This window comes from Bubalus bubalis, chromosome 4, assembly GCF_019923935.1.
Source record: "Bubalus bubalis isolate 160015118507 breed Murrah chromosome 4, NDDB_SH_1, whole genome shotgun sequence".
Lineage (NCBI taxonomy): Eukaryota > Metazoa > Chordata > Mammalia > Artiodactyla > Bovidae > Bubalus > Bubalus bubalis.
This window is the reverse complement of record NC_059160.1, coordinates 91,697,378-91,712,929: the sequence shown is the minus strand read 5'-3', so window position 1 is coordinate 91,712,929 and position 15,552 is coordinate 91,697,378. Positions and strand designations below refer to the sequence as shown.

The window sequence follows — 15,552 nt, the reverse complement described above, 5'->3', positions numbered from 1 at the left end:
GTCCTGGTGAGCAGGCAGGAAAAACAAGGATTCTCCATCTCGGCTACCCTTTCCATTCCTTTCCATTGTGGGGTTGGAGCCCCTTTTCAGGAAATCTGGGAGGTTTTCCAGGTTTGTCCACAGTTCTTGTGTGTGTGTGTGTGTGTGTGTGTGTGTGTGTGTGTGAAGTTGCTTTAGTCATGTCCAACTCTTTGTGACCCTATGGACTGTAGCCTACCAGGCTCCTCTGTCCATGGGATTCTCCAGGCAAGAATACTGGAGTGGGTTGCCATGCCCTCCTCCAGGGGATCTTCCCGACCCAGGGATTAAACACGGGGTCTCCTGTGGCTCCTGCACTGCAGGTAGATTCTTTACCACTGAACCGCCAGGGAAGCCCCCCACAGCACTTCCCTTTCTTTTTAACCTTTTTACCCATCTTCTGTATCTCATTTCCTCTAGTGCCTTAATTCTATTCCTTACCCAAAACGTACTCTCAGAAATGGAACCAAAACCAGTAATTTACATCTTGGCATGAGTGTTCATGGTAGTGTGCATCTTCTTCCAGAAGTTTATCTAATTAAGCCTTTCATTAAAGTCCTCTTTGTAAAGGAATTTTAGTCATGGTCAAGCAGGTAGGGGAGGTATGTTGGTAGTAATTCCTAAGAAGTTGCCAGCTTAAATTGTAGCTTTGATAGAATGTTTCTGCATATTAAATATTGAGAAGGGTTTCCTCTTAAAACTAAGTAATAGGAAACTTTTTCCAGATGAAAAAAGAATCTAGTGATTCGTGCTACTCCATTCCCCAGACCTTGTCACACATACATATTTTTATACGTGTGGTCCCTGAGGACAGGCTAGGTAGTATGACACCTACCACCATATTATTTCATATTCTGTGTCCTTTATTAACAGATTCACTCACTGATTTTGGCTTTGGCTATTATCAAACTCCCTGGTTTTTTCATTGTCATAAACAGCTGCTTTGAATGGCCCTTTAATTCTATTTTTCTTTGAGGTGTAGTCCACTCAAATTCCTTTTGAAGAGAAATGAATTGTTTACACAGTAGGACATCATTACATGGAAAAACACACAAAACCTCGCTATCAATGAGAGGAAAAGTAGTCGGCCAAGAGGTACCATCTGTGCCTCTGAAGCCAGAAAAAGAAATCATGATAAAATCCAAACAGGCTGGTGCTGTGGAGAAACAGGTACCTTGTTGATGGTTCCGCAGACTGGTTCCGTCTTCCTGAAAAGCAGTCTAGCAGGAAGCAAAAACCAAAAACCTAAATGTAGGTGAATCCTAGGCCCCATAGTCCCACTCTGGAAACGTATCCTAATGAAATGACTGACTTCTTCAGGTGGTAAGCTTTCTTCACTCATGCTTGTTACATGTCCATTTCCTCAGTTTCCTTTATAGGTTTCATCACACTTAAAAATAAACGATAGCTGGTATTGTTGCTTGTTTTTATTTATTTATTTGGTTGTGTTGGGTCTCAGTTGCAGGACGTTGGAGCTTTGTTTTCCTTCACTGTGGTGCATGGAGTCTCTAGTTATGGCACACGGGTTCAGTAACTGCAGTGCCTGGGCTTAGTGTCTCCACAACACTTGGAATCTTAGTTTCCCAACCAGGGGTTGAGCCCGCATCCTCTGCATTGCAATGACACTTTGTCAAGTGAAATATTTTTTGAATTCTCAGAGGTCCAGATTATCCTTATCTTCTCTGATTTTTTTTTCAACAGTTAGAAATATATTTCCCCTTCACAGTGGACATAAATCTGCCCTTTGGTTTTCTTTGGTATTTTATATGGTTTTTGTGGTTGCTTGTCTCTTTCATCCTTGAAGCAATCTGGATTTTTAAATTGTATACTGTGAATAGTCCTGGCTTAGGTTGGTGCCTTTCCAGATTAAAACAAGAGCTGGGAATGCAGGCTTGGAAGGTTCTGTAGTTCAGTGGTTCCCATTTTGTCCGTGTGTATCACAAGGGAGCTTAAAAGAAAGAGAGAGAGAGGTGAGGTTCCCGGGCTCCACTCCTGGACATTCTGACTCAGTTGGCCTAGAATAGGGTGTGGAAACCTATGCCCAGCCAGCATTAAGAAGCCACTCATCTGGTCTAACACCCAACACCTAGACTCCCTGTAATGTCTCACTATATATTAAATAACCCTTCTCCATATTGTTATGTGACTTTGAAGAATTTTTCTGCTAGGGGTCCCTACCTAACTAACTCCAGGTAGTGAGAGGAAGCTCTCACTTGGTTGAAAAGCTACAATTCATGGGAAGCTCCTTTGCTACTGCTGCTGCTGCTAAGTCACTTCAGTCGTGTCCAACTCTGTGCGACCCCATAGATGGCAGCCCACCAGGCTCCCTTGTCCCTGGGATTCTCCAGGCAAGAACACTGGAGTGGGTTGCCATTGCCTTCTCCAATGCATGAAAGTGAAAAGTGAAAGTGAAGTCACTCAGTTGTGTCCGACTCTTAGCGACCCCCATGGACTGCAGCCCACCAGACTCCTCCGTCCATGAGGTTTTCCAGGCAAGAGTAGTGGAATGGAGTGCCATTGCCTTCTCCAGGGAAGCTCCTTTAGAACCTCCTAAAAGCTGCTCATCAGACTTCAGACCTCAAGGAATGGCAGAGAAAAGTTATCTGGCCTGGAGAGCCCCAGGATCCTGAGTGTGGCCCTGACATGTCACTTCCTAGGCTTCACCCTGCAGAAATCCTGCCCCTTCCCTGAGCCAACACTGCATCCCCAAAGTAGCCTGGGGGTAGAGTGACCATTGATCCAGTTGCTGGATGAGCCAATCAATCCCATTGATTTTGGCACCTTCTCTCCCTGACACATGTTCATTTCTACTGCTGGTTATGTGATAGGTCCTACCATCCTACCAAGCCAGATGACAGGCTGATACCCAGCTGTGCCTGGGTCTGCATTTTCTTCATCTGCATGTGTGATGAGGGTGGTGTACCTTCCAGGTCTGGCATAGGGCTTTGCAGCCTCCCATGCTCACTACCAGTAACTTTGGGGAAACTCCCTCTTTGGGCCAGGCAAGACCAGAGATCGGCCTCGGGTTGTGCAGAAATGCAGTGCGGCCCTGAGAGTCGTCCCACTCTGCCAGGTTCACTCCTTGTCCCTCTCTCTCCCAATGCTGCATGAAGTGAAGTCACTTCCGGGGATGCCTTCGAGCCCTGCCCCTGCCGTTGCCACCTTCAGCCAAGCTCCATGCCAGCCTCAGGCATCACAGACCCTGACGCCACTGGCTGTACAAGCTGCCCCCCAGGTAAGGGCCACCCCAGGGAGCTAGACAGAGGGCAGTGGGCAAGAGCAAGGCATGGGATAGCCAACATGGGCTGGCCATGGTATCTGGGAACTTCATGAGGCAGGACAGGGAAGGGGCTGTGGCTTGAGGGAGGGAATCTCCTACTAGGGACCCCTGGCCTTTCCCCTATCCCAGATCAGGCCCCCTGGGAAAAGTAAATCTACATTTGTCAGGTAATCCCCTCAGGTCCAGCAAGGATTATAAGATTACAGTAACTCTTCAAGTCATCTAATGATTGAATGAGTGAATACCCTTGTCAGTCCCTCTAGGGGGTGCCTGGAAGAGTTAATGGCTCCTCATTTAGAGCAGAGGGCAGCCCCAGCACAGCGAGAAGCTGCTCCAGGGGCCTCCAGGCAGACTGAGCACCCTGTGACATCTTTCACTGCACACACACATATCCAAGGTGTCCATCAGGAGTGTCCTCTGTCATAGCTTCCCAGAGGCCTCTGTGGGCCTTGATGACTCAGTTCCACCAGCCCCTGCCCCTGCTTCCTGGTCACAAAGCATCGGTCCCGTGGGCAAAGACCCAGGGAAGGCTTGGGAGACAGCCGAACATGGTGGGAGAGACCTGTGACCCTTTCTGATCCTTGGGCAGGGCTGGGCCCTGACCCTGATGTGGGCTGCTTCTCCAAGGATGGGATAGTCCAGTTCAGGTCCCTCCTCAGGGATGGGCCTCCAGCTAGGGCTCATCCCTTCCCCGCCCTCATGCAGCCTTTTCTCCCCTCCCCTCAGAATGCTTTGTGTGTGGTCAGCTGGGTCTAAAAGACCCAGCATTTGCGCTGTTGATGTTGATTTTTTATTTTTTCTTTTCTTTTTTGAAATCTTGTTTGCTTTTGCAGGTCTTGACTCAGGAAAACTTAGCCACAGTTCTGACAGGAGTTATGGTTCCAGCAGGGGCAGTTACTCAACCTCTTCTTATCCCCATCAGTATTGCAGGTCAAGTGGCTGGTCAACAGGGGCTGGCCGTGTGGACAATTCCTACTGCAACCGTGGCTGCCCTCCCAGGACTGACCGCTGCTTCTCCCACGGGGGGACTTTTCAAGCCACCTTTAGCCGGTCTCCAAGGTAACGGCAACTCTCCCCAGGACTGCACCAGGCCCCCGCCACCTTCCACTACCTTCCCTGCTTGTGTGTTTGCCATGTTGGACTCCGAACCCGCGGCCCTCCCAGGTCAAGAGCCCTGGAGTCTGGATCTGGTGCCCCAGGCCCCCAGCCACAGAGCTGCTGCACCACATCAGGACTCTAGGCCAAGACACCACGCTGGCCCAGCAGGCCTGTCTTCATTCAGCCAACTGTCTGGGACTGCCCTCCCCCCTACGCCAGACCTCACCCTGTGACCAGCCTCCTGAGAAGGACTGCAAGAAGATTCCACTTCTGGTTCTGAACCTACACATCTCCAGGCCCTAGGGAGGGGGGATGAGAGATGTTGGCATGTGCCACCCCTGCAAGGATCAAGGGAATCACAGCAGCCTGTGCCCCCACCCCAATGCCCGACCCCCGTCTCGTTCTTGTACCAGATCCCTTGGGATTGGAGCTGCTCTGGCCCACAGCTAGGCATTTGAGCGCCTCTGTCTCTGCCTTGCTCCATAGCAGCTGCCGTGCTGAACACCGCTCTCCCGGCGCCTGTACAAGCCGCCCCACCGGCCCAGCCCTCCTCGCCTGCCCAGCCCCGACCACCGGCCCAGCCCCAGACGCTGTTCCAGCCCCAGCCACTGCTGCAGACCACACCAGCCATTCTACCGCAGCCCACTGCTGCCACCGCCACTGCCCCCACCCCCAAGTCTGTGGACACCCCCACACAGATCACCGTTCAGCCTGCAGGCTTCGCATTCAGCCCGGGAATCGTAAGCTGCTGCCCTCACCCAAGGCTCACCGGGGATGGACTGGATCTCTGGCCAAGGGTGAACCTGACCCTTCCCACGGGGCAGTATGGAGGTGGAGGACCAGCCCCCTGAATGCGGCTCTTTTCCAACACTTCGGCAGAGATGGGCTCCTTCCGAGGCAGCTGCCAGCCCATGCATCCCAGCCAAGAGCAGACAACCTCTGCCAAGAGGGCTGGCCCAACCTTCCAGAACCTGGACCATGGACCAGCCTTGGAGGGTGGGATGATGTCTGGGGATGCAAACTTGTGAGCTGTCACTAACGTGGCGCTAGAGGCTCACGGCCCCCAGTGTCCATCCAGCGTGGCTCCTGGCTTGGTAGTGGAGCTGTTAGGCATGAGTAGATGGCCTCTAGTTAGATGTGGCTGGAGTCACATCAGCCTCTCCAGCCTGGCCCTTCTACTGTCCCAGGGCTGGCCTGAAAGATTAGCCAGAGGTACTCCTCCATGACTGTGGCCCCGCCCTTCCCTGCTCACCTTCTGCAGCCCCTGGCCCTGGATACCATTCAGTTGGTGGACTTGGGCTTGCAGCCCACACTCACATCTGCCCAGCATCGGTTACCCCCACCCCTGTCCCAATACCCTCAGCATCGGTTACCCCCACCCCTGTCCCAATACCCTCAGCCCTCTTCCCTCTGCCTTGGGCTCTTTCTTGCCCGGTTGCCTCTGAGCAAGGCTCTTCCTCCACCCACAGATCAGTGCTGCCTCCCTCGGGGGACAGACTCAGATCCTGGGCTCCCTCACCACAACTCCGGTCATTGCCAACGCCATTCCCAGTATGCCAGGGATCAGCAGTCAGATTCTCACCAACGCTCAGGGTCAGGCAAGTGGTCAAAGCCAGGCGGAGGGGTGGGGACCGTGGAGATGCTGGATGTTGGGGAGGGGCAGGACTGGGTCATAGAAACTCAACCAGGGTGAGAAGCTGCTATTCATTACTGCTTGTGTGACAGCTCTCTGCTGACACTGAGGCCAGGCAGGGGCATCGCCCCCACCCCGACCCTGGCGGTACTCACTCTAGTTGGGGGTTTTCATTTAGGGAGCCCTCGCTTTGTGGCCATGTTCTGTGGTAGGTGCTTTCTCATACACTGTGCCACTTCATTCTGAGTACAACCCATTGGGTGGAGATTTTTGTTCCCATTTTACAGGAGAGAAGGCTGAGGTTTGGAGAAATTAAGCTAGTTAAAGTGTGGCAGAGCAGGGCTTCACATGTAGGCCCCTCCTGCTCTCTCACGGCTCTGGAGAGAGAATAGAGAAGCAGCCCCCAGAGTGTGAATCCTTCACTTTACTGAGAGGACACGGAGGCCCAGAAGGGTTAGGTGATTTGTCTAAATCCCTTCCTGCCAGCGTAGGGGTTTGGGTTGGGGGTGGAGCTGGACGCTGCCCTCACACTTGGGGTCCCTGTGTTTCCTCCCAGGTTATTGGAACACTTCCTTGGGTAGTGAACTCGGCTAGCGTGGCGGCCCCAGCACCGGCCCAAAGCCTGCAGGTCCAGGCTGTGACCCCCCAGCTGTTGTTGAACGCCCAGGGCCAGGTGATCGCGACCCTGGCCAGCAGCCCCCTGCCTCCTCCTGTGGCTGTCCGGAAGCCAGGCACTCCTGAGTCCCCTGCTAAGAGTGAGGTACAAGGGCTGGGTTGGGGGAGGGTGGCAGGCAGTGCTGTCAGGCATGAGCGGCCTCCCTCCAGAGGCTGGGCAGGACAACATTATTTTCCAAAGCCCCTGGGAAAGCAGGACACCTCCCCAAAGTGGAGGGAGGCTGAAGGTAGAAGGTCCCTTTGGTTCACACGTGCTATGCCCGGAAAAACACCACCACCACCCCGCTCCTTACCCCCACACACCAAACATGTGTATATGTGCCCTCAGAGGCCAGTGCCACTCTGAGAAGGCCAGGGAAGGGTGGTCAAAGTAAACTGGGCCTTGGGACTTCCCTGGTGGTTCAGTGCTTAAGACTCTGTACTTCCAATGCAGGGCATGCAGGTTCAATCCTTGGTAGGAGAACTAAGATCCCACATGCTGCAGGGTGAAGCCAAAAAAAAAAAAAAAAAGTTAATTGGGGCTCAATCAACTCCAGGGTGAACAAATTGATGGAAAGGCCCTGGGAGGTTTGTTCTGCACCCTCCTCCTCTTCACCTCTTCATCCCTCCACCCCTCCTCCACTCTGCACTGTGGCATCGATTATTCACTCACATGTTCATTCTAGGAGCAGTTTTGAGTGCCTACTATATTCCAGTGCTGAAGATATGGAGATGAATAAGAGCCCTTCCTTGCCTTAGGTAGCCCAGCGTCAGAGACTATTAATGTCAGTGTGGCAAAGGCTTGGGTAGGGGCAGTATAAGGTTTTTTAGGAACCCACTCTGCTGACTGAGGAGTTTGACAAGGCTTCACAGAGTGCGACGTTGAACTAATCTAAACGAATGGGTTGGATGGGAGATTCTTCTACTTCCACAGAACTGCAGGAAGTACAGTGTGCCAGAGCAGGGGTTCTCAAACTTGAGTGTGCTGAAGAACCACCTGGAGGGCGTGCTAGGATGCACATTTCCAGGCCCCACCTTGAGTCTCATACAGTAGGTCTGGAGTAGGGCTGAAGGATTCACATCTCTAACAAGTTCCTAGGTGATGTTGAGGCTTGTGATTCTCAAATGTGACATGCTGCTTCCCAGCTTCATTGAATAACCTCAGCCTCATCTATAGAAGGAGAAGGCAATGGCAACCTACTCCAGTACTCTCACCTGGAAAATCCCATGGACGGAGGAGCCTGGTAGGCTGCAGTCCATGGGGTCGCTAAGAGTCGGACACGACTGAGCAACTTCACTTTCACTTTTCCTTTCATGTATTGGAGAAGGAAATGGCAACCCACTCCAGTGTTCTTGCCTGGAGAATCCCAGGGACGGGGGATCCTGGTGGGCTGCTGTCTATGGGGTCACACAGAGTCGGACACGACTGAAGCGACTTAGCAGCAGCAGTAGCATCTATAGAATGAGAATGATAAGATACCAATTTAAGTTATGAATGTTAAAGGATACATTACACGGAAGGTTGGTACACAAAGTGAAATGTGTGTAACATGTATAAAAAATGGTGCTCTTATTGTTATACTAGGGAATGGGGAGTCACCGAAAGGTTTTTAGCAGGGAAGTGGCTAGTTAGATGTGTATTTTTAAAATTCCCTTTATTATCCAGGTGGAGCCAAGAATTGGACTGTGCTGAGACTTGAGTCCTATTTGTTGTTGTTCAGTCGCTCAGTCGGGTCCAACTCTTTGCGACCCCATGGACAGCAGCACGCCAGGCTTCCCTGTCCTTCACCATCTCCCAGAGTTTGCTCAAACTCATGTCCATTGAGTCGGTGATGTCATCCAACCATCTCATCCTCTGTCGCCCCCTTCTCCTCCTGCCCTCAATCTTTCCCAGCATCAGAGTCTTTTCCAATGAGTCGACTCTTCCCATTAGGGAGCCAAAATATCAGGGCTTCAGCTCCAGCATCAGTCCTTCCAGTGAATATTCAGGGTCAATTTCCTTTAAGATTGACTGGTTTGATCTCCTTGCTGTCCGGGGGACTCTCAAGAGTCTTCTCCAGCACCACAATTCAAAGGCATCAATTCTTCAGCCCTCAGCTATTAGGAGACAGCTTAAAGAATTCTAGCCAGAGACAAGGAGCTCCAAACAAGGCCCTGGGGATGACGAGGGAATGAATTTTTAAGCTACTAGGAGGCAGAATGCAGGGGGAACAAGGCCCATCCTAGAGAAATCTGCACTTTCAGGAAGCTTAAAAAAAATCACACTACAAATACTGATTTCATATATTTATAGTTTATCCTGATTGTAAATATAAGTTGTTTATTAAAATTCCAACATTATGTATGATGTCAAAAAGTAAAAATCCTTTCTAACTCCACTTCCAGAGATGACTTCTGTTGACACTTTGCTTTATATGACTCCAGAATTTTTTTTCTTGGAAATTTGTATTTTTTTAAAGGAATTATTCCATAAAAATTGTTTTTCACCTTACTTTTTTTTTTCTTTCACTTAGCACTGTGACTCAGAGGTCTTTCCATGGCAGTTACTAAGAGATATTCTTTTTCATGGCTGCACAGTGTCTTACTGTAGCGAGGTCCCAAAAGTCATTTGCTAGTTACCTATTAATGGGTATGGGGTTTTCCCAGTGGCTCAGAGGTAAAGAATCCACCTGCAATGCAGGTGATGCAGGAGACGCTGGTTCAGTCCCCAGGTAAGGTAGATCCCCTGGAGGAGGGCATGGCAAGCCACTCCAGTATTCTTGCCTGGAGTGTCCCATGGACAGAGGAGCCTGATGGGCTACAGTCTATATGGTTGCACAGATTTGGAAACGACTGAAGCGACTTAGCACACATGCTTGCATGCATTAATGGACATTTGGGGTGTGGTGGCTCTAGAATCAGGTTTAGGTTTCTCCTTTGAGGGCAGAGACTTGAAAGCAGTTATCTCAAGGGCGGATACTTGGAGCTTTGACCAAGTACGCTGAACCTTTCTGAGCCTCTGACTGCCCGGGTCATAGACACCTGCAAGGCCTCAGCTCGGTGGGGCACATCCTATGCTTGTTTTGGAGGTCATCATCATTCAGTTCAGTTCAGTTCAGTTGCTCAGTCGTGTCCGACTCTTTGCAACCCCATGAATCACAGCACGCCAGGCCTCCCTGTCCATTACCAACTCCCGGAGTTTACCCAAACTCATGTGCATTGAGTCGGTGATGCCATCCAGCCATCTCATCCTCTGTCGTCCCCTTCTCCTCCTGCCCCCAATCCCTCCCAGCATCAGGGTCTTTTCTAATGAGTCAACTCTTCATGTGAGGTGGCCAAAGTATTGGAGTTTCAGCCTCAGCATCAGTCCTTCCAATGAACACCCAGGACTGGTCTCCTTTAGGATGGACTGGTTGGATCTCCTTGCCTGGGTTGATGCTAATGCATAGCTTCTAGTCTTGCCTTTTGATGGGGCACAGGTAAAAGTGTGCTGGGTGAGGAAGGATTCCATGCCCGCTTTTGCCCTGCCTCTGGACTGCCCACCCCGCTGAGCCAAGCAGGTGGGCAGTGGGGGTTTGTTGGCTCTTCTTCTCACAGGTGCAGCCCATCCAGCCCACACCAGCCATGCCCCAGCCGGCTGTGGTCATCGCCAGCCCAGCCCCAGTGTCCAAGCCTGCTGCCTCTGCTCCCATCCCGATCACCTGCTCAGAGACCCCTACGGTCAGCCAGCTGGTGTCCAGTAAGTGGCTCCAAGGGAAGGGTATGGCGAAGGGGTGAGGCATTTATTCAGACACCCTGACCACATTAGATGATTCTCCCCTTAGTAAACTTTCTGGAGTCCAAAAGGGAAGAGCACAGGCCCATTGCCAGGAACTGACTTTCTTATTCTCATTCTATGGAGCTGGATCCTGTGCATGACCGTGGTGGAGGCTGCTTAGCCGGCTGTCTGGCTGCTTCTCTGAGAAGCCAAATCATTGGCTGTCTCTCCTATGGTCTCTCACCAGTATTTGAAGAATGTGGGTAGCTAACAGGTGTGCGTGGGGCCAGCCTGGGGAGAATCAGGGAGGGTCAACAGTTAGAGCTGGAAGAACTTAAAATAGACCTCTATCTACAGGCACCTTGGTCCTGGCCCATTGCTCCCGTCTTATTTGTCTTGGAGACAGGAATGATGACGGTCTTAAGGGTACACAGGCTTTTTGTCAAACGTCCTGATCCCTCACTACTCACCAGGGCTAGGCCAATGGGTGGGGTAAGCAGTGATGATTGTCTGTCTTACACACTCACCCCTGCCCCCTTCCTCTGGCCTAGAGCCACATACCCCAAGTCTGGATGAGGACGGGATCAACTTAGAAGAGATCCGGGAGTTTGCCAAGAACTTTAAGATCCGGCGGCTATCCCTGGGCCTCACACAGACCCAGGTGGGTCAGGCTCTGACTGCAACGGAAGGCCCAGCCTACAGCCAGTCAGCCATCTGCCGGTGAGTAAGACTGCCTGGACAAGAGCAGGGCACTCACAGGAGCTCAGGTATCTGGCACTTAGACATGAACACCTGGAGTAGTCAAAAGTCTTTATGGGGCCCTCTGAAGTTTATCCTCCAATCCTGAGCATTTATATTATCTATTTAGGAGGAATCCAAGATCCTGATCCAGTTAGGAATCCTAGAGGGACAGGAGTACAGCTTATGAAATTAATCACAAGAGTGGGAACTCCAGTTCTGGCTTGGTTCTCAACTATAACCGACCATCACCTCTATCATGCTTCCACCCCCTCATCTTGTGAGACATGACTCTGAAGTGATGTAACTGACTTTTCTGTATGCAGTGTACAGACTGGTTCCGGTGCCTGTATTATAGTTGATTGTAAAGTGTAAATCAACTATACTTCAATTTTTTTTTAATGGTGAAAGAAAGATAAAATAAAAAGCACATCCCTAAGCCATGTGCTTTTTCTAAAAAGTAGGTATGGCCAAGAGGTTTTATCTGTTTGCCAACTCTATATATTAGACTAGAGTGACTATTAAGCTACAATGTCATGTTGGGAATTCTGTAGTCTCATCTGGGCTCAGTCAGAAAGAGTATTCTGACTTAGTGATGTTGCAGTTGGAGGAAGACAGCACTTAGGACATCTATTTGCCATCTTTGGAGGCCTCTCAACATGATTCCTCAAAGGACCTCACCCATTTGGGTGTGAAAGTTTTGGAATGGTGTTCATAAAGCAGCTGCCCTGTTATCATTGCACTGTAAACAGGCCATGGGAATGGCCTCCCTGTTATGACCTGGGAGACAGGACAATCTGAGGAGTCTGGGCTGGGCCGAGCCAGGGGATCTTAGTAGGGGTTGTGAGGGGAGCACAGGTCTGCCAGCCCCAGGAGGAGCAGCCCCCTGAAGCCAGCACTCACCCCTGGGGTGGGGAGTAGGACACTGTCACTGTCCCTTCCTGGGCCTGGGTCACCCACAGGTTTGAGAAGCTGGACATCACGCCCAAGAGCGCCCAGAAGCTGAAGCCGGTGCTGGAGAAGTGGCTGCATGAAGCTGAACTCCGGAACCAGGAAGGCCAGCAGAACCTGATGGAGTTTGTGGGAGGTGAGCCCTCCAAGAAACGTAAGCGCCGCACCTCCTTCACCCCCCAGGCCATAGAGGCTCTCAATGCCTACTTCGAGAAGAACCCGCTGCCCACAGGCCAGGAGATCACCGAGATTGCAAAGGAGCTCAACTATGACCGGGAGGTCGTGCGGGTCTGGTTCTGCAACCGGCGCCAGACGCTCAAGAACACCAGCAAGCTGAACGTCTTTCAGATCCCTTAGGGCTCAGCCCCCAGCCCTGTGTTCCAGCACTTTGTACCTCCCTTGGCATCCGGCTCCGGCTGCCACCCTGTGGCATCCGTCATTCTGCTGCCTGTGGCTGTGTTTGTCCTGGGTTGTGAGACTCCACCGTGCACCTGTGTGTCAGCTGCCTCTCTCCTCTTCCCCGTGTCATCCGCATCCCAGGGAGGGCAGTGAGGCCCACCTGAGACCTCCAGGTTTGGGTCTGGTCATGCCGAAGGAGGGGATTTGTCGTGTCACTTAAAGAAGCACTTTGCTGATGTGGGTTTTAAAGGGTGAATTCTGGTTGGGAACCAGAGGCTCCCCATCTTTGGGATGGGGCTGTAGTAGCCTCTAGGACCACTGGCCATTAGCTCTTGTTTTCGATGGCACTCTCTCCACTGTCTCTTCTCTGTTCCTCTGTGTGACCGTGGCAGGTACAGCGGCTCGTCCAGTGGAACCACAGCCTCACCCACCTACCCTCTGCCTGCAGGCACACTGTCCCCCAACAAAATCCAAGAGATCTTGTTCTGAAAAGTGTGATGTGCAGCTCAGAAAGTCAGATTCCATGTATGCCTTGACCTCAAGGTCAGAAGGTTTCCATAGACCTGGGGCCAGAACACATGATCACTCCCATCTCTCCTTGGCTCCTATGTAGGGGAAATTGCACTAAAGCAGAATTTTTTCTTTTATACATCATGTCGGAAGAAATCAGCAGTGAACTCGAGCTGTCCTGGAGTTGACCTGGGTCTATAGCAGGTTGTGAAGTGAAAGTCACTCAGTTGTGTCCGACTCTTTGCGACCCATGGACTGTATAGTCCATGGGATTCTCCAGGCCAGAATACTGGAGTGGGTAGCCTTTCCCTTCTTCAGGGAATCTTTGACCCAGGGGTCAAACCCAGGTCTCCTGCATTGCAGACAGATTCTTTACCAGCTAAGCCAGCAGGTTGGGAACTTGATAAATAAGGCATCTCTCCCAGATTTTAATCTGATCTCTGTCCGTGACCATCTCCGCATCAGAATGATGTGGTTAAGAGAACTTGCAGCCTGGAAACCCCCCTTGCCCAGATAAGCAGGCACTTGGCGGGGCAGGGGGAGAATGAAGATAGGAATGCTGAGTCTCTCTTGCCCTCACACTCACCTCCCACCCAGTCCTGGGGTCTTCTCATAAGCAGCAAATGAAATGACACCAGACGGGAAGGTCCTGGGAAAAGTCCACATCCAGAAAGAGCGGACAGCAGCCTGGGAAGGTCCTCTGTGGAAGGTGACTTAACTAATTTTCTTTGTAACTTGCAGTCTTGGATACCAGAGAAGAAATCTAATTTTGTCCAGAGTCTTAGACCATGTGTTTGTGTGAACAAGCCCCCCAGAGTGCTTCTGAGTTAAGAATACCCCAAGAGCAGGCTGGGTTTTGCCTTTAGAGAGGATATCTGTGGTACACTGGAGCTTGGCATCTCCTGCAAGATGTTCAGTGAGTTTCCCAGCCTCCCTGCAGCTGGGCGTCCCCTGGAACTCAGTATGTGACTCCGGGAGGTCAGGAGGGCACTGGGAGGTTTGCTAGAGGAGCCTAGACCTGCTATGTAGACTAGACTTAAAGATCACGCACAAGTCACAGGGGTCAGCCGCCCTCTCCTTTCACAACTCCTGTCCTTACAGAACCTGGTCTCTAGCAGCTGCCCTCACACAATAAACCCTGAAGAAGTGACTGCCAGGTGAGGGCATGTCACCACCTCCATGGGACACTGGTGCAGAGCCCAGCCTTGCTTCCTCTGGAAGACTGGGTTTCCTTTCCTCCCTGAAGCTGGTGCGTCCCAGGCCTTTCAGGGCCACTGTGGCTGTCGTCTTGGTGGCCCTGCCAGTGAGAGGGCACTTGTGTGTCAAATTGCCACGTACACACACACACCCACCCCACACCACTGGATTCTGACCAACCAGACTTGCTTAGGTGTGGTGGGGAACGAGGAAGCAGGTGTGCACCTCGCTTGCCACAGCCTCCCAGCAGAGAATACGTCTCCAAGGGTAAGGCTGCACACTCAAGTTCAAGGTTATCCACCCGACCCAATGAAGTGACAGGCTCACTTGAGAGGGGCACTTGAGAGGGGTGTCGTAAACAAGTTTTCAGGGAGAATCAAGTACCAGATTTTGTGAAGGATTCAGTGATTTACAGTTCAATTAATTAGAGAGATACAGGTTTTTACCCTCAAGCCTTTGCATTCAGATATGCTTTCTTTCTTGCGAGAGACAAGTGGGTCCTGGCTGGTGCACACAGGAGTAGCATGCGATCCAGGGCGTGTCCATGGCAGTGGATATGCCGGAGGACACCATCTGTCCTGAGTCACGGCAGGAAAAAGCTGCTCTAAATTAGGCCTGGCCATGCTTTCTTAGCTCCTCCCACATCTAAATCTGTCTTCCCAAGACTGGGTAGAACGAAAGCTTTTCTTCTGCTGGAATGATGGGTTGGTCTTTCAGAGAAACAAGCCCAGGGGGAGGGGGGCCAGAGTGTTTGCAAGCTGAATTCCCCAGGCAGGGGCTACAGGGTGTCCCTGAAGTACGCACACAGCGGAGCTCACCAACTTGATCTCTGCTCTTACTGCCCCACCGTAGGGCCCCCGGAAGCAGCTATGGCCCTCAGGTGGGGTTTTGTTTTGTTTCTATCCTTGTTAAGAGCAGCATCAGACTCTGAAGGGAGTTGATACTGATTTTGTTTTAAAAGCACCTTTCTGGTTACCAGCCAGAGCTCAGTGGCTCCTTTGCCATGGAAAGGCAGGCGAAAGGGCAGAAAAAGCTTCACCGTTTGCATGTGGTTTTGTTTTTGTTTCAAAGACCAAAATGTTTTATGGCTTAATGAATTGGCTGGGGCCTTTGACCCTGCACTAATCATGACATTTTATCCAAGTGGGGTTCAGGGAGAGAACTCAGCCAAGTGGATTAAAGAACCTGTTTGAATTTGGAATGAGAGGCCCTGGCATTTTTGTATGTCCTTGGAAATGCAATCACCTTCCTATGCCTAGATTCCCTTCCTGTCTCACAGGCCAGGCTCTGACACTGAGGTTCTAACTGTTCCTGGACATGGACAAAGTCTGCTGAGAG

At 51.3% G+C, this 15,552-nt stretch overlaps 1 protein-coding gene across 13 annotated transcripts in view; it reads left to right on the top strand.

Annotated features, from left to right (window-relative positions):
- The window catches only part of POU6F1 (POU class 6 homeobox 1), a 29,036-nt gene extending 13,484 nt beyond the window's left edge, over nucleotides 1–15,552 (top strand). For 7 of the 13 annotated variants that reach the window (XM_025284179.3, XM_025284182.3, XM_025284178.3 and 4 more), the window contains 8 exons: nucleotides 3,132–3,253; nucleotides 4,132–4,357; nucleotides 4,883–5,136; nucleotides 5,866–5,994; nucleotides 6,586–6,789; nucleotides 10,260–10,401; nucleotides 10,971–11,139; nucleotides 12,120–15,552. In XM_025284179.3, coding sequence (XP_025139964.1) covers nucleotides 3,132–3,253; nucleotides 4,132–4,357; nucleotides 4,883–5,136; nucleotides 5,866–5,994; nucleotides 6,586–6,789; nucleotides 10,260–10,401; nucleotides 10,971–11,139; nucleotides 12,120–12,465 — 1,592 coding nt within the window. In that variant the 3' untranslated portion in view covers nucleotides 12,466–15,552. Of the gene's footprint in view, nucleotides 1–3,091; nucleotides 3,254–4,131; nucleotides 4,358–4,882; nucleotides 5,137–5,865; nucleotides 5,995–6,585; nucleotides 6,790–10,259; nucleotides 10,402–10,970; nucleotides 11,140–12,119 lie in introns of all 13 variants that reach the window. The other 6 variants (XM_025284187.3, XM_044941750.1, XM_044941749.1 and 3 more) reach the window with 3 other exon arrangements.